We start from the raw sequence: 19,477 nt of genomic DNA, 5'->3' as shown, positions 1-19,477 counted from the left end.
GACTTCAGCCCATACTACCTCTAAAGGCAGATCCCCCTCGAACTGCCTTTCTGCAGCCATTATACCATTTCTAATTAGCAACGCCACCCCCCCCTCCTTTTTTGCCACCCTCCCTAATCTTACTGAAACATCTGTAACCAGGAACCTCCAACAACCATTCCTGTCCCTCTTCTATCCATGTTTCCGTGATGGCCACAACATCGTAGTCCCAGGTACCGATCCACGCCTTAAGTTCACCCACCTTATTTCTGATACTCAGTGTAAGGAGTTTAGTTTAAAATTTTCAGACCAGAAATACTTGATTAAAACTCCAAAGGGATTTGTAAAATAAGAAAGTTTAAACTCAGTTATATGAACAGGTTGGGCTGGAAAGAAAAGACAGATGTTCAACCAAGATTGTATAGAATGGGGGACCAAGCTTGAAAAATAATTTGATCTAATCTTGGTTCTACACATATTCTCAAACCAGAACAGAATCTTAAAATATAAGCCAGACCATCGGGACAGAAATGAAGAACTCTTTCTCCACATAATCTAGACGCATGGAGCCATCCTACCCAGAGGCTATAGATGCTGGATCAATTGAATTGTTCAAGACTAAGGTTGATTGTCCTGAAATATTAGCTTGTTTCAATTTATGAATATGTTCTAATCAATCTATTCAAAGATGTTATTACACCTTTGGAGTAGCTGGGACTTGAACCCAGGACTTCCTGGCTCAGAAGTAGGGCCACTACCACTGCACCAACAAAATCCTTCTCAGTCCATGGATGCTACCTGAAAAATTGAATATTTCCAGGATATTTTATTTATATTTCAGATTTCCAGAACCGGCAGTATTTTATTTGTGTGTTGACATTGTGTTAAGGATATTAATAGATATAAAGTAAAGACAAGTTCACAGAATTGACACAGATTCCGCTATAATCTCACTGAAAAAAAAACATGCTTAAGAAGTTGAATGGTCAAGTTCTGTTCTGATGTAAATAAAAACCTGAAGAACTGTGGATGCTGGAAATCCAAAACAAGAAAAACAGAAATTGCTGGGATAACTCAGCAGGTCTGGCAGCTTTTATGTTTTCAATGAGTTTTCAATGCAATTTGTTTTTGTTTCTGTTCCTATGTATTGCATTCTGAACTCTCTGTTTCTCTGATTTTGGCTTATGATTTTCCCTGCTTTACTCTTAACTGACCATTATACCTTCAATTACCTAAGCATTAACACCTCCCTCTTCACTTTTTAAAGTCAAGATAAATTCACTTCTTAGCCAAAACTTTTTCCTAATATCTCATCGGACTAGCCCTGACTGTATATTTTTTTTAAAATCACATCTTCTTTAAAAAGTCTTAAGAAGTTTCCCTATTTTAAAAACATTACATAAATGCAATTGTAGTTGATTATTCTTAAAAGACTTTGGAATTTTACCTCCAAGTCAATCCTTGTGCAACTCTCCATCCACAATATGATTTCTGGAGGATTTAACTGCTCGTATATTGAATTTTGTTTTCAATGAAGTTGTTCCACATGCTACTTAAGGAGTGAGCAGGAACCGCGGTTAAGAAAAACACACGCAAAAGAAAGTAAAATGATGTCCATGAGAGAAAAATGAAACAACTTCGCCCTAAAGTTCTTCCTTTTCAACACATCTTGTGACACATATATCTCTCCTGATGGCTTAAGGAGGGACTAAATGTGCCACACATTAGAGCGCAGAGGCACCTTAGTACAATCAGCTGAACCTCGGCAAGAAGTGTCTTAGTGCGCAGCAACTGTGTTCTATAATTCAAAATTACATTTTAGTCTAAATGTCTCAGGACAACATTTATGGCTGTAAACTTTCCCATCGGGTCTCAGGAAGATTCCACGGGCGACTGCCTCCTTGCCGCCGGTGGAGGAGTATCAGAGCGGTGAGAATCACTCACCGTTGATTGGGATCAGCCACAGAGCTGAATAGCCGCTTTGACATTTTCTCCCGGCTTTACGCCCGAAGGATGACATACGACAGGTACCTCACCAAGCGAGCGGGAGACAATATCAGCTTTTTTTTTGTTTGGGTGAGGGGGCGGGAGAAACTAACCGAAAAAGGTCACCTCCACCTCTTGATTCTAAACGGCGAGCGGGGGCCATTTGAATTTCAGCCCGGCTCCCCGAAAATCTAACGAATTATCTCTCTCTCTTTGACAGATGCCGAGTAAGGTGACAGCGATCCCTGACAGGCTGCTGTTAAAACCGATCGCCGCTTTGGTTCTCCCCTCAAAAAGAGAATCTAACTCCCTGTTTTCAGGCAGAAAAAAAAGTATATATAGAGGTGATACGTGTTTATATGTTTTAAAAAGAAACGAGCTGGACTCCGTTCAGATTTGAACGGTCATACTCACCCAGTTTGAGCGACGCCCTTCACCTCCGCCATCCCCCTCCTCGCTCGAGCACCTCCCACGCGACCAGTCGCTCCGCCTCCGCCAGGTGCGGCACGATCCCGCAACAAGAGCTCGAGCTGCTTCGGCCGACCCCCCCTTCGTCAGACCGCACGTGCCCTTCCGTTGGTCTCGAGCTCTTCCTGCGCGGAGAGGGAGCCGAGAGATGTGAGCTCGGGGAGGGAGGGAGGGGGGGGGAAGAGGAGGAATAAAGGAGGCCGACCCGCACCTGTTGCTGGAGGAGGAAACGGTGAAGGGGGTGGGGGAAGGATGGCGATCACCGAGAAGGGAACGTCCGATTGGGATTTACTAAAAACTGCAGAAATACAGACGGAATGAATACCATTTAAAAAGAAAAATGAAAAGTCATAATCCTGGCAGAGAATGAAATAAAAAAATCAAGGCGCCGCTCTCAATTTTTAAATCTGGAGTGGGTGGGGAAGTTTAGAATTGAGGGGGTGGTCTTTCAAACGTCGGCGATAAAGAAACTAACGCAAGTTTGAGAAATGTCTCCCCGCAACGGGAAAAACAAGTGTTCGAACGCATGGGGAGTTTAGGAAACACACACTTGGGGAGGGGAAGTGTTCGTTTTCACAATGAAATACTCACAGAAAAGTTGCATTGAGAGGAGGGGGGTTATGAAGCTGGATAACCGACCGGACTGTCACCTGGAACGGTTGCCTTGCCAACCACGACAACAGGTACCGCAGTGACGTGGCGCGTGTCGTCTGTCAGTGTGTCAGCAGCAGCAGCTGCAGCTGTGGGACATCTTTCCAGCGCATTCCCGGCCAGCACTGCACTGGCGGCGCCGCGTAAAACCCTCCGGACTTTTTCGGGTTTGCAGTGCAATCTTCAGTACGTGGTTCCTCCTGCCCGCACTTGAATTCAGAGCAGTCGGTCCAAAGATTTGGCCTCGAGAGAGAGTGGTCTTAAAAAGGAGGGCGGGGAGGTGGGTGATGGCGAAGAGACAGAGAGGCTGAGGGTTGCGCAGTTCCAAAATTTGGTGCCGAGGAATCTCAAACCAAATTGTTGGGAAATCAACATCGTCTCTTGCGTGTGCACTGGGGTCTCAGCTGCAGTCTCCCAGTTGTGTTAGTTCAAAGAGCTACTGTTAGAACGAAGATGTTTCGTAGCCCCAAGTCGGTGTGAAAGTACAAATTATTTCTGCATTCTATTGTTACCAGGCCAATAGTAATGATACAATTAGTCAATTAGTAAAGTGTGGAGTACACCATAGATTATAGATGAAATGTGTGGTGCTGGAAAAGCACAGCAGGTTGGGCAGCATCCATGGAGCAGGAGAGTGGACAATTCAAGCATAAGCTCTTCATCAGGAATGTGCCCCCCCCCCAGGGGGCTGAGAAATAGATGGGAGGGGGAGGGGGCTGGAGGAAGGTAGCAAGGAATGCAATAGGTGGACGATGGTGGGAGGTGATGGTGATAGGTGAGAATGGAGAGTGGAGCAGGAAGATGGACAGGTAGGACAGTTCAAGAGGACGGTGCCAAGGGTTGGATCAGGGATAAGATAGGGGAGGGGAGATAAGAAAACTGGTGAAATCGACATTGATTCTATTTGGTTAGAGGGTCCCAAGGCAGAAGATGAGGTGTTCTTCCTCAGGTGGCTATGATTTGGCGGTGGAGGCAGCCCAGGACTTTCATGTCCTTGGCAGAGTGAGAGGAAGTGTTGAAGTGATGGGCCACAGGGCGGGGGGGTTGTTTAGTGTATGTGTCCCAGACATGCTACCTGAAATGTTCTGCAAGTTGGTGTCCTGTCTCCCCAATGTAGGCAAGTCCACATTGAGAGCAATGGACACAATCGATGAGGTATTTGGAGGTGCAGGAAAATCTCTGCTGGATGTGGAAGGACACATTGGGGCCTTGGATGGAGATGAGCGGAGAGGTGTGGGTGCAGGTTTCACACCTCTTGCAGTTGGAAGGGAAGATGCCAAGAGTGGAGGTGTGTTGGTGAGGGTTGTGTATCTAATGTGAGAGTCAGGAGGAATGGTCTCTGCGGAATGCTGATAAGGGTGGGGAGAGAAATATATCTGGCGGTGAGGTTTGACTGTAGATGGTGGAAATAGTGGAGGATGATGCATTGTATCCAGAGGTTAGTGGGATGGAAGGTGAGAACTGGCCTTGGGGGGAGGGGGTGTATTCTGTCCTTGTTGCCTTTGATGGGGTGGGGTTCAAGGGTGGAGGTGTGGGAAGTGGAGGAGATGCACTGGAGGGTGTTGTTGACCACATGGGAGGGAAAATTGCAGTCCTTGAAGCAGGAGGCCATCTGGGATATTTTGGAGTGGAATTGATCTTCCTGGGAGCAGATGCGATGCAGCGGAGGAATTGGAAATAAGGGATAGTGTTTTCGTAGAGACAGGCTGTGAGGAGGTGTAGTCCAGGGAGCTCTGGGAATCGGTGGGTTTGAAGTAGATGTCCATGTTGAGTCAGTCGCCAGAAATGGCGATGGAGAGGTCCAGGAAGGGAACAAAGGTATCCAAGATAGTCCAGGTGAACTTGAGGTCAGTGTGGAAGGTGTTCATAAAGTTGATGAATTTTGTTTTTAAAAAAGACAGGGGATTTTTAGAGATAGCTGTGCTAGAGATAAAGAAACAAAAAACATTGCAAGAGATTATAATGGTATTTGAATGAATGACTAATTTGTTTTTTTTACTTTCTCCTATACGGTAGATTATGTCAATAGAACTAAAACCTTGTAACATGGCTTCGCTGCTATTAACCAGTTGCTTCCATCACAGAATTTAGAACATTAGAAAGTAAACGTATAATATATACTGTATTGCTAAATTTAGACAATGAGACTGAAAACACAAGCAATCATTGCAGTTGTCTCCATATAACTACCACTATATAAGTGTAAGTCGTAACATTGTGAAACATCTCAAAGCACATCGTAGGAACGCACCCAATCAAAATAAAAACCACTCAAGATGTTAGAACAGATAACCAGATGTTTTCTGAGAGCACCTTGAAAAACAGCAAAGTGGAAATGCAACAATGTTTAAAGAGGCAATTCCATAATTTCATATTCAGCTGATAGAAAAACAGTAGAATTTTGAATGACCTGAAGCTTATACAGCGTGGAAGATGGGAAGTTGGCCAGCTGAGTTTTGGAATAATTGAGGCAAGAGTTAATGAAAGAATGAGTGAGGATTTTCAGCAACAAGTGAGTTGAGAGAAGCTACAGAGATGCAAGTGAAGCTGAAAATAGGTGGTCTTTAAGATGGAAGGGATTTGGGGTGAGAAGCAAGGTTCAGCATCAAATGAATACCAAGATATCATGAACTGAAAAATGTGTTGCTGGAAAAGCGCAGCAGGTCAGACAGCATCAAAGGAGCAGGAGAATCGACGTTTTGGGCATAAGCCCTTCTTCAGGCTTGCCCTCCGGTTTCAGGAAGAAGGGCTTATGCCCGAAACGTCGATTCTCCTGCTCCTTTGATGCTGCCTGACCTGCTGCGCTTTTCCAGCAACACATTTTTCAGCTCTGATCTCCAGCATGTGCAGTCCTCACTTTCTCCAAGATATCATGAAGTCCACTTAATCCTGAGATAGTGACCAGGAACAAAGATGGAACCAATAGCTGCATAATGGGGTTTGTTACAACTGCTAAAGGTGGGGGCATGGAATGCGCTGCCTGTGGGAGTGGCAGAGTCAGAATCATTGGCGACCTTTAAGCGGCAATTGGATAGGTACATGGATGGGTGCTTAAGCTAGGACAAATGTTCGGCACAACATCGTAGGCCGAAGGGCCTGTTCTGTGCTGTATTGTTCTATGTTCTACTATGGTGTCATTCATACCAATGTACAGCTGGAAGTAGTGAGATATTGTAGTTAATGGGCGGCACGGTGGCACAGTTGTTAGCACTGCTGCCTCACAGCGCCAGAGACCCGGGTTCAATTCCCACCTCAGGCGACTGACTGTGTGGAGTTTGCACATTCTCCCCGTGTCTGTGTGGGTTTCCTCCGGGTGCTCCGGTTTCCTCCCACCATCCAAAAAGATGTGCAGGGTCAGGTGAATTGGCCACACTAAATTGCCTGTAGTGTTAGGTAAGGGGTAAATGTAGGGGTATGGGTGGGTTTCGCTTCGGCGGGTCGGTGTGGACTTGTTGGGCCGAAGGGCCTGTTTCCACACTGTAATCTAATCTAATCTTAATGAATGTTGCTGAAGGAGCAGTGTTTAAAAAAAATAGGAGATTTATAGGGATGATGGTGCAAGAGATAAAGAAAATTGCAAGAGATTTTAAATGGGATTAGAATGAATGGCTAATTTGTTTTTGTAGCTGACACTGACATAATGGACCGAATAGCCTCTTTCTGTACCACAACTTGTGTATAGTTTTATGTCTATAATCAGAGATCATGATGACATTTGCTTGATGGAGGATAAATAGTTAAGAGAATGGTTGTTCAGGAATGGTGACACTGCAGAAGTGTTGAAAAGGATGAGGAAAGAAATGCACCACAGGATGGTCACAAGAATCTAAGTTATTACTTTAATTAGAGCGGTTTCACTAGTAGCAAGGGCTAGAGACCTCTTTGAAGTTCAATGATGAATTCTAGGCAACATCACTTTTGATGGCATCGCTTTAGGAGAAAAAGGAAATTTGAAAAGGAGCAGAGGAGTCAAAGATCCCTTTTTGAGGTTGAGATCACGGTGGTAGATTTGAACTATGTGAGTAGAGAGCTATATGCAATATCAGCCAGCGTAAGGACAAAAAAAAGGAAACTAAGTTGGCTACTCAGTAAGCTAGAAAGAATAAGGTTGAAAGAACAGGGGTGGAGCCCCTTGAAATCAGAATGGGTATGAGGCTAGGAAGAAAACTAAACAAAAAATTAGGGAAGAAGGTTCTTGTGGAAGATGGTGATAATGTCATTGGATTAAGTAATTAAGTATCCTAGACTAATGTTCTGGGGCTGAGTGATCAAATCCCACTTTGACAGATGGTGAAATTTGAATTTAAAAAAATGTCTAGAATTAAAGTGTATATAAACATTTGATTCATTAATGTCCTTTAGGGAAGGAAATCTGCCATCCTTACCTAGTCTGATTCCCATGTGACTACAAATCCACAATAATTTGTTGACTCTCAACAGCCCTCTGAAATGGCCTAACAAACCACTCAGTTCATGGGTAATAAATGATGGTCTAACCAAAGACCCACACTCAATGAATTAATAAAACAAAATCTAATGTTTGTTTCATGGCACTTCCATTGAATTTAGAGGATGTGACAGAGGTGTTGCTGATGGAAGTTCTTTAGTACTTGTGCCACTGAAACATAGTTCCGATCCCACAATAATACAGGAGTCGGGTGACAACAATTGCGATGCACTCTAGGAATTTTGTTTACTTGTGAAGGTTTTTGTTTTCATCTGCTTGCTGCTATAACTTGTAGAAACTAGAGCGCACAAGTGATCTGTTGTTGGATCTCTTTGTTAATGGTATTTTTCTGAGATAAATGGCTGCCAAGCTGGTGGATGTCTTCAACAAATTGTAGACTTTCTCTGGTATAGGAGCAGAGTAGGCTATCTGGCCCTTTGAGCCTGCTCCAATATTCATATGATCATGATGGATCTGGTTGTGGTCTCAGCTCCATTTTCCTGTCAAAGTTGCCATAATTCTTGACTGCTTTATCTGTTGAAAATCTCAGCCTTGAACAATTTTAAAGAGCAACCCCCCATTCCTTCATGGGAAATGAATTCCACTTAATAACTCCAGTGTAGGAAAAGAAAATCTTCTCATCTCTATCTTAAAATGAAGATCTCTTGTTCTTAAACTATGTCCTCTAGTTTTAGTCTTACCTACAAGAGGAAACATTGTCCCATTTTCCACCCTATATAGCCTCATTAAATCTTACATGCTGCTATAAGACCACTTTTCATCTTTCTCATCTCCAATAGATGTAGACTCAACCTATTTAAACTATATTTGTAAAGCAAACTCTTCATCTCAGGAATGAGTCAACATTTGATAGGTGAAATGTTTCACTGATCAGTTCAGCTGCTATGAGTTTTGTTTCAGCAGCATTCAAGGTCAAGTTTCTTGTAGCAGAATTGAAAGGATTGACCGTGGCATGCAAATCTCTTGCAGAGGAGGTAATGATATTACAGTCATTTGTAACCCATAGATCATATTCATTTAGTGATCAATTTAATTTTGGCACAGAAGTGACTGAGATGAAAGAAATTTTTGCCTAGACAACGTTTAATGCTGACTCAAGAATACAATTGACCTTGAACCAAGTGAATAATCACTGTCAGGTAGATTGAAAATAGTATGGAGGCTGTCACAATCTTGCTCGACCCCTGTCTGGAACTTGAAGGCATCTGTTTAAGATTTCTTATTCAACCTAATTGCAGTCATAACAACACTAATGACATAGCACTGATCTGGGCTATAAATTGTGTCTTGACTGACCAAGTCTGCTGGTGTGGCCTCCTATGGCAGTTAGCTGGAAAAAACTGTTCTCCTCTCCATCAGCCCAGCCACCACAGTGTCCAAATCCCTGTCCAAAAAGCAGGAAGGGAGCCTTCCTTTCATGTCCTGAATGTTGAAGATCAAGCGCTACAGAGTGATGCCCAATTCCTCACTTGCAATATTTGAAGTAGTGTGGAACTGGGCATTAAATATGACACCAAAGGTATGTACACTAGAAAGTCCTGACAGTGGCAAGTACTTCCACCTTTCCAGCTATGTGATCCCTGAGGAAAGTACCCAAGGACCCATTGCATAAGTATTGAAGTAAATATTGGAAGATTGCAAGAGAAATATCATTGATCCATGGCAGTCCAGGTGCCAAAAACCTCACTCAGTAAAACACAAAATGAAACTTGGAAAATTGCACCCTTCATGTGTGAGTCTGTGAAATTGTGGCCATATAAATAGTATTGTTAATAAACCTCAAAGCATATGTCTCAAAAAGAACCTGACTTTCTGTGGTATGTGGTACTGGGCAAACATATTTTAAAAAGCTATATAGCATATTAGAGTAGCAGTAAGTGAATATTAAAAATTACTGGTGACAACTAGTATGTAGATGCTAAAGGCTGAGAAAGTGACCAAGTATGGCAGTTATGAAAAAGTCTTCTCCTGTCATCCAATAACCTATCTCAGTTGAGATCTGAAGTTACAAATACAACCAAAACTAAAGTTCTTCAACAAAAAACAAAGGCTATAATTCTGTACTGAAGCACACTAAGTACTCCATCTCTCTCTGTCTCTATCAAAAGAACAACCAGCAGTTTTAAGAGTTAAAAAAAAAGAACTGCCGATGCTGGCAATCAGAAACATAGTTTAAAAGTGGCAAAATACAGCTTCAATCCAAAAGAAAATGTTTGAATAAAGTACAAAAAACAGAAAAATGTTTTCTATACTAAAAAAGCTTATACTCATCCAGACATCAATCAATTCCACCATTTTCTTTTCATGGGACAGCATAAATCCTACAGTAAATAACTCACCTCCAGACTCCAAAGCCTGTCTGCCAACTACAAGGCACAGTAAGTAATGATAGAAGTCTCCCCACTTGGTTGGATGATTGCAGTTCCAACAAGTCACAGAAAGTTTGACACCATCCAGGACAAAAACAGCCCATTTCATTAGCACCACATCCACCCCCTCCACTGCCAATGCTCAGTTGCAGCTGTGCATATTATTTACAAGATACACTGCAGAAATTTACCAGGGCACCTGAGACAACACTAACCAAATCCAGCAGATATATGGGAACACTACCACCCACAAGTTTCCATCTAAGCCACTCATCACCCTAACTTGGAAAGACATCACCATTCTTCCAGTGTTATTGGGTCACTGAGGAACTCCATCCACAATGGCATTGTAAACCTACCTACAACACATGGACTGCAGTGGTTCAATAAGACAGCTCACCGCCATCTTTTCAAAGGCAACTTGAGAAGGGCAATAAATGCTGGCCCAGCCAGCAATGTTCATATTTCATGGATAAGCTAAAAATGATTAAATATGATGAACAGAAGTTGCAGTAGGGGGTACCATCCATAAGATGCACTGCAACAACTCACCCTTATCTAACAGCCCCTTCCAAATCCATGACCTTTACCTCTACAAGGACTAGGTCAGCATATGGAAGGGAATATCACCTGCTGCAAACACCATCATGTCCTGGAACTATTTTGCCATTCCTTTACTGTCACTGAGTCAAAAAAACCTGGAACTCCCTTCATAACAGCACGGTGGTGAACCTATTCACCATGGTCTGCCAAAGTACAAGAAGGCAGTTCACTGACACCTTCTCAAGGACAATTAGGGATGGACAAAATGCAAAGCTAGCCAGTGACACTCACTTCCTGTGTATAAATTTTAAAAATCCTCAAATCTATCAAACCTCTGTTAGTAATCCTACAAGATAATTAACAGTAAAACAATGCTAGTGCCAAAGCCTAAGCCTGTTATAAAATAAAACCATTGAACCAGACCAAAGGCTTGTTCAGTTTTCAGAAAAGTAGCACTGATCAGCAGAAAAGCATTGTTATGATTAAGCCACTCAATGTTTTCATTTGACAGTTGAAAACGTCATCATTGAAAAGCAGGAAGCAACAAAGCAAAAAGAATGCTGAGCTATAATGTCAAAGTAATAGAGTTTAGATCTGAGTTTATCTTGCAGAAGCTCTGTGGACTCTGGGTAGGTCACACCTGAAATGTTACTTTGAGTTATATTGTGACACGTGTAGATAAATTCCCACAAGATTATTCCCAACTGCAATATGAGGAACAATTTTTATAAAGAGAACTTCCATCTTTAAAAAAAAAATAAGAAAGATCCTCCTTAGGAATACCAACAGGAAAGATTAGACAGAATAATTTGGTTTATGTTCAAGACTCCATTTTACCACAAAGCATTTTTTCCAGAATTTGCTGGTAGCATTCTGGAAAACTTAAGATCAGTCCTAATCTGCAAATCCCTTACAAAGTAGATACCATGTTGTCAAAAAAAATTGTTATTTTCATAATTCTGATATTCTGATCAACCTGGACATTTGGAAACTATATGTGCACTTTTTCTGAATGTATGTAAATAGAGAGTTGGTTCTTCTATGTTGACTTTTCATCTACTTATAATGAGATAAACCAAATGGCACTGAATGTTAGCTGAATGTTAGTAAAGTCATTATAATGCAAGGTTGGGAAGGCCAGTGAGTTAGACTTTTTGTAATTGATCACAGAAAACTGTAACTCAAGGATACAAATCTTACAATCTCCAGATAATCAGTTAAAATACAGAACTACGGAATGTTGGAGATCTGAAACACATAAAGACAGAAACTGCTGGAAGAAGCATGACTGAACTCAAAACATTAAATTTATTTTCTATCCACATTTGCTGCCAGTTCTGCCGAGTTTCTCCAACAATTTCTGTGTTTTTTTTTGTGTTCCAGGTAATCAGAGACTGGTTATACTTCAAAAAGGTGCCCCATGGAGGTCTCTACACACTGAAGACAGCAGACAAATGCCCTACACCATGAACTTCATACAAAAGTCCCCAAATCTCAAATCACAGAACTGTTATAGTGTAGAAGCTCATCATGTCAGTACTGGCTGTTTGTGCATTTTAACTTGATGCCACAAAACCCTGCATATTTTTTCTATTTAAATAATTACCCAATGCCCTCTTCAGTTTCTCAATTGAATATCCACCCATGCTATAAGGCAGTGCATTCTACATACTAATTACTTGCTAAAAGAAACATTCTCACCCCACATTTGTTTCATTTACAAAACACTTTAAAATTGTACGCTCTTACTCTCGAAGTGGAAACAGTTTCTACCTATCCACTCTGTCCAGACCCCTCAATTTTGAAAATTTCTACCAAACCTCCTCTTAGCCTTCTCCTCACCAATGAAAACAATCCCAAACTCTCCAACCAGTTTGTTATAAATTAAGCATCTAATCTCTCGAACCACTCTTATAATGCATCAACATCCTGCCTAAAGTATTACACACAGAACTGTATACCATACTCCAGTTCAGGTCCAACCAGTGTCTTATATTCTTGTCCCTATTCTTGTGCCCTTCTTATGAAGCCTAGAGCACTGTATGTTTTATTAATGCCTATCTTTATTTGTCCTACTATCATTAAAGACTTTTGTACATTTACACCACCTCTCTATATTCCTGCATACCTTTTAGAATTGTACTTGTTTCTCTACTTGCTTTAACTTACAAAAGAAATAGGAGTGGGAACAGGCCAATCAGCTCCTCAAGCCTGCTCTACTGATCATTCAATTAACTGTTCCTGCTTTGTCTTCAAACCCTTTGATCACTTTAGCCCTAAGAACCATATCTAACTCCTTCTAGAAAACATTCAATGTCTAGGCCTCAACCACTTTGTTAGAGAACTTTAAACCTACTTTTGTACTATTAATCAAAACCTGGAGTTTGGTAGAAAGTAGAAATTATTTGCCCTTACTCAAAAATCAACTTCCTTTCTTCTGACTATAAATAATTTGTTTTCCAGTGCTGGTTTAGAAATTTATGGTTTTCAAAATTACTAAAGGTGAAACACAAAATCTAACAGTTAGAACCAATCAACATGCTCCTGTGTTACCATTTAGATTTCTTTTCTTCCCTATGCATTGTCTGATATGGTGTCTGGTCACCCTCTCCCTGTCTCCTGGTCCTCCTCTGCATCTGAATCAGAGTAAGACACTTCAGATGGTTCCGACTTATGTACCTGGATGGTACCCATGAAAGGTCACAGGCATTAAAGACCGCTCTACTTCCTGGGTAACTATGGAATGATTGCCAATCGCTTATAGTGCCCCTACTTCATCACAGTACAGAGAAACTTCGATTATCCAAAGGACACAGGCAGGGAGTATTTTGTTTGGTTAATCGCATTCTGGATAATCAAATGCTGGATAACATAGTTTAGGCAAGCATTGGGACCTTGTGATCTTGCTGGATAATCCAATATTTGGATAATAGAATGCTGGATAATTGAGGTTCCTCTGTATTTGGAAAGGCAAGGACCAATTAGGATAGTCAACATGGTTTTGTGTGTGGTAAATTGTGTCTCACGAACTTAACTGAGTTTTTTGATGAAATAACAAAGTGGATTAATGAAGGAAGTTAGGTGTACATGACTTCAGTAAGGCATTCAACAAGGATCTGCATGGTAGACTGGTTAGCAAAGTTAGATTACATGGAATATAGGGAGAACTAGCTATTTGGATACAGAACTGGCTTGAAGGTAGGAGACAGAGAGTGGTGGTGAAAGGTTGCTTTTCAGACTGGAGTCCTGATTGACGCTGGGTCCTCTGCTCTTTGTCATTTATACACATGATTTGGATGTGAACACAGGAGGTATGATTCGTAAGTTTGCACATGACACCAAACAAGGTGTAGTGGATAGTCAAGGAGGTTACCTCAGAGTACAATGGGACCTTGATCAGATGGGCAGATAGGCTGAGGAGTGGCAGATGAAATTTAGTTTAGAAAAACATGAGGTGCTGTATTTTGGAAAGGCAAATCAGGGCAGGACTTAGACACTTAATAGTAAGATCCAGGGGAGTGTTGCTGAACAAAGAGACCTTGGAATGCAGGTTCATAGTTCCTTGAAAGTAGAGTCACAGAATCATAGAGTTATACAGTACAGAAACAGACCCTTCAGTCCAACCCATCCATGACGGCCAGCTATCCTGAATTAAGCTAGTTCCATTTGCCACATTTGGCTCATATCCCTCTAAACCTTTCATATTCATATACCCATTCTGATGCCTTTTAAATGTTGTTTTTGTACCAGCCTCCACCACTCTGCGAAAAAGTTTGCCCTTAGGTCCCTTTCAAATTTTTCTCTTACCTTAAACCTATGCCTTCTAATTTTGGATTCCCCAACCTGTGGAAAAGATTTTGGCTATTCACCCTATCCATACTACTCATTATTTTATAAACCTCTATAAGGTCATCCCTCAGCCTCCAATGCTTTAGAGAAAATAGCCCCAGCCTATTCATCCTCTCCCTATTACTCAAACCTTCCAATCCAGGCAACATCCTTGTAAATCTTTTCTGAACCCTTTTAAGTTTCACAACATTCTTCCTATAGCAAGGAGACCAAAATTGCACACAATATTCCCAAAGTTGCCTAATCAATGTCCTGTACAGCCGCAACATGACCTCCCAACTCAATGCACTGACCAAAAGGTATAAGCATACCAACTGCCTTCTTCATTATCCTATCTACCTGTGACTCCACTTTCAAGGAACTATGAACTTGAACTCCAAGGAATCTTCATTCACCAACACTCCCCAGCCGCAACATGATCTCCCAACTCCACTTTCAAGGAACTATGAACCTGCACTCCAAGTTGTCTTTCTTCAGCAATACTCCCCAGGATCTTACCATTAAGCGGCTAAGTCCTGCCCTGATTTATCTTTCCAAAATGCAGCACTTCACAGTTATCTAAATTAAACTCCATCTCCCACTCCTCAGCCCATTGGCCCACCTGATCAAAATCCCATTGTACTCTGAGATAACCTTCCTCACTGTCCACTACACCTCCAATTTTGGTGTTATCTGCAAACTTACTAACCATACCTCTTATGTTCACATCCAAATCATTTTTCAGGCAGACAGGATAGTAAAGATGGTGTTTGGTATCTTATCATTATTGGTCAGTGCATTGAGTATAGGAATTGGGAGGTTATGTTGTGGATGTATCAGACATTGGGTAGGTTAATTTTGGAATACTGCATTTAGTTCTGGTCTCCCTGCAATAGGAAGGATGTTGAGAAACTTCAAAGGGTTCAGAAAAGATTTACAAGGATGTTGTCAGCTTTGGCGGGTTTGGGCTGTTCGGAGAGGCTGAATAGCTTGGGGCTATTTTCGCGGAGCATCAGAGGCTGAGGGGTGACCTTATAGAGATTTATAAAATCATGAGGGGCATGGATAGGGTAAATAGCCAAGGTCTTTTCCCCAGATTAGCGAACACAATCACCCAGCTTCAGTTAGCGCTCTCATTTGTGCTCAAGTAAAACTCCATTAATACCTTCCCCCTTCATATAAATAAGCAGTACTGATATACATTGAATAGATTCCCTCTTCTTCCTTAAATAAAGAGTTAATATCCACAAGATAATATCCACAAGAGTTAACAAAACTTATAAATTAAATCAAATCTACAATAATTTCCATATTCTACAAAATAAAACATCCCTGCTATAGGACCTCTGATAATTCTTAATACAATCATTTTGTTTTGCAAAACAATCAGACAGGAGATGACTTACAACCAATTTCACTAAAGTACAAGAATAAAGTAGACAATAAAAAAAACAGAAAGATAAGAACAAAATTGTCAATAAAGGAAAATGACTATCACCAACCTAAAGGGAATAAAAAAAGTGATATTAACAAGTTAGGATAATGATTAGAAAGGCAATGATGGATTGTTAAAATAAATCTTCAAAGAATGTAAGAAACCATATGCCACAGATGCATCAATAACAAAATGAAAATTAATCCAGGAATAGGGTAATTCTAATGTTGTAGATAAAGCTATTGTTCCAATATTTCAGATGTTTGGCCCTTATTTCAACATGCAAAGTGCCCATCAGTTTTCATGTGACTTCATTCTTCACTTTTGACTTCATTCTTTGCTTTTAATTTGCAAATCTTTCGGCATGTGGAACAGAACATGACGTAGTTGGAGTGGTGGCAAGGTGGTCAGTCAGATGAACTTCAGAAAATGGGAGTTCCCTTACAGGAGCTGTTAACCTGGTCCAATCAGGGAACCCTGGCTGACCTCCATAAACAGGAGTGGCAGACATCCTGTTCACTCTGAGAGCTGGCTCGGAGGAAGTTGTATCAGTGTCAAATAAAATGCATATGTAAATAAAGGGTGACAGGATACCGGCCTCTGTGGAGTTACTTCAGTTGTGATGAGAGTAAAAAAAAGAACTCAACAGTTGTCTTTGAGTTGGGTTAAACATTGCTATTTGGGAAGCTTGACCCGTTCAATCTTGCTGTCAAAGACTGGGCCCAGTATGTGGAAAGGATGTATTACTTTTGCTAGGCAAATGACATTGGGGCAGATGAAAAGCATCAAATAATTCTCCTGACAACTTGTGAACCCACAGTTTCTTCACTTATTAGGAGCCTAACATTTACTGAAGTACGAGACACTAAAATCTTTCAAGAATTGATGGATTTAGTTAAGGAATATTACGATCCTGAGCCTCCTCTAATTCTGAGACACTATCAGTTTTACTCAGCAGTTTGAGAACCAAGGGAATCTGTTTCAAGATTGTTGATATGGTTAAGATGATTGGCAGAGGCATGTGACTTTGGTTCAACCCTTAATGAGATGCTGAGAGACAGTTTGGTATGTGGGATTAATGTTATAACCATACTGAAGCCCAGCTGTACTTCAACTGGCATTGTCATTAGGAAATACAGCAATTGGAGCATATCAGTTACAGAGTATAGCGATGGAAGTGGACACTCTCGCCAGGTCAACTGAGCTTGGAGGACACTACTTGAATAAAGGCAATTGCATAGTCTAACTCAGGACATACAGAGGGACTCTAGTCAGCCCATAGCAAAACTTCAAAACAAAGCCAAACCTCTGCCAAACAGTTGAAATTTTCTTCAGGATCGAGGCTGGCAAACCACATTAGTTGCTGCTAGTATGTAGACTCAAGACAGCAAATAAATCTCAATAAGCCTGAATTGAGTAAGAAAACTCATAGGCCGGTATCTTGGAGAGCGCACACCCTGGAAAGCCCATCTACATCGGGCTTGGAACAGTTAAACTACTTCGCAACATCCAAATCAGAATAATTCAAAATAAACATCTGGTTAAACAGTTATCCAATTATAATGGAGTTTGATACCAGTGCGGCTGTATCAGTGATAGCAGAACAAATTTTGCTCTGGACTCCAATCCTTAAGTTTGTATACAATCTCAGCTATACTGAGAACCTATGCCGGGAATTTTTACAGATTAAGGGTACAACTTCGGTTCCAATTGTGTATGGGAAGCATCTGGATCAGTTACCACTGATTGTCGTAAAAGGCCCAAGCCTGAATGTGAAATTGGTAGAGAGAGATTCACCTCAATTAGCTCAACATTTATTTTGATTAGAAAATGTCTGCCTGAGTGAAATCCTAATTTAATACCTGGAAGTCTTTCAGGAAAGTCAAGAGATTATCAAAGGAGCCAAGGCCACCTTACATGTGACCAGGAAGCAATTCCATGATTCTGCAAGGACTGCCCAGTGCCATTTGCCTTAAGTGCAAAAGTAGAGACAGAAATCAGGAAGCTGCAAAGTAAAGGAATCATCAAACCAGTACAGTGAAGCCTGATGGGTCCCTTTGCCTTTGAGGGGATTTTAAACAAATGGTAAACCACTTCTTGCAGCTGGATAAATAACTAATCTCAAGCATAGAGAACTTATACGCAAAGCTGGTGGGAGGGCTGTCCGTCACAAAGCTAGACGTGAGCTCTGCATACTTGTAACTGTGGTTAGATGACGATTTCTAGAAGTATGCTATAATTAATACCCATAAGGGTTTGTACCAATTCACAATATTTCCATTTGGGGGATCATCAGTCTGTGCCCTTTTTCACCAGACAATGGAGAACATTTTACAAGGTCTACCCTATTGCCATTTATCGAAATGATTTGCTAATAATAGGGAAGATCAATAAAAAACACTTAGAGAACTTGGACATAGTCCTTCAAAAAATTTTCTAAGTCAGGCTTAGAAGGGAAGAATGTGTGTTCCAAACACCCCAAATGAACTACTTTCGCTGCAGAGCTGACAAGATTTGGTTGCACCCATTGGAAGATAAAGTGAAGGCGATTAAAGGTTCCCTGGCTCAAACGTCAACTGGCGCTTATGTCTTTCCTTGGATTGATGAATTATTATGCATACTTTATATGTAACATAGTCTCTACCCCGGCACCAATCCATCTGCTATTAAAAAAGGGGCAGCCTTGGAAATTGTCTCGGAGCCATAACATAGCCTTTAGGAAAGTGAAGAAGCAGCTTTAATTGTTAAGGTGTTGACACACTATAATCCCAAGCAAGATGTGTAATTGACGTGTAATGCCTCCCCATATGGATGGGGATAGTATTGGCTCACAGATGGCACATGGAGAGGAATGCCCAATAGCATTTGCTTCCTGTACTTTGGCTGATGCAGAGCACAAATACACCCAGATAGAGAAAGAAGGTTTGGTGGTCATCTTTGTCATGAGAAAGTTCCAACAATACTTTTATGGACATAAATTTGTTACAGTAACAGACCGCAAGCTCCTGCTCGAGCTACTCAAAGATGACAAGGCCATGCTACCCATAGCCTCAGCTCAAATTCAATGGATGAGCTCTCATTCTAAATGCATACAATTACAACTATGAACACTGTCTAGGAGGACAAGTAGCAAATGCAGATGCCTTGATCCTGCCTACCCTGCCTACCCCGCCACCTTCCCCCCCACCCCCCCAAACGGTGATACCATCACTGGAAGAGAAGAGAGAGAAGAGTCCATTCTGGTTTTAAACTTTCTGGACACCCTTCCGGTCACTACTGACAATATCAGACCATGGATGCAAAACAATCCGGTCCTGGCAAAACCAAAACAGCTGGTAGTGATGGGGGAAACAAAAGGGCCATCACAACCAGAAATGAAACCTTTCTCAACCTGACAAGACCAGATCACCATGGGGGACAGAATTTTATTGTGGACAGCAAGAATGATTGTCCCGAGAAAAGGTTCCCCACCGACACCCACTGAACCCCACCAGGGTCATTCAGGTATGTCCAAAGTGAAAAAGTTGGTGAAAAGTTATGTCTGGTGACTAGGATTGGAAGCAGACATAGCAACATTGGTGGGGCAATGCCCAACATGCCAACAAAGACAAAAATTACCATCAGCAGCTCCCTCACATTAATGGGATTGGCCGGGTAAACCTTGGATTCAGTTACACGTTGACTATGCCGGCCCTTTCATAGGCTCAATGTTCTTAGTCATTTTGGACGCCCGTTCAAAGTGGCTGGACC

General features: G+C 41.5%; 1 protein-coding gene across 7 annotated transcripts in view; it reads right to left on the bottom strand.

Moving 5' to 3' along the window:
- Positions 1 to 19,477, bottom strand: part of gra (granulito) — a 121,083-nt gene that overhangs the window by 91,034 nt on the left and 10,572 nt on the right. The window contains exons 1-2 of one of the 7 annotated variants that reach the window (XM_043688108.1): positions 3,025 to 3,361; positions 2,380 to 2,731 (exon numbers count right to left, since the gene is read on the bottom strand). The exons of 1 other annotated variant lie outside the window; for it this stretch is intronic. In XM_043688108.1, the coding sequence (XP_043544043.1) occupies positions 2,380 to 2,411 (32 nt within the window). In that variant the 5' untranslated portion in view covers positions 2,412 to 2,731; positions 3,025 to 3,361. 5 more of the 7 variants (XM_043688110.1, XM_043688109.1, XM_043688107.1 and 2 more) reach the window with 5 other exon arrangements.

This window comes from Chiloscyllium plagiosum, chromosome 4 (assembly GCF_004010195.1).
Source record: "Chiloscyllium plagiosum isolate BGI_BamShark_2017 chromosome 4, ASM401019v2, whole genome shotgun sequence".
Classification (NCBI taxonomy): domain Eukaryota; kingdom Metazoa; phylum Chordata; class Chondrichthyes; order Orectolobiformes; family Hemiscylliidae; genus Chiloscyllium; species Chiloscyllium plagiosum.
This window is presented reverse-complemented; position numbering and strand designations above follow the sequence as displayed.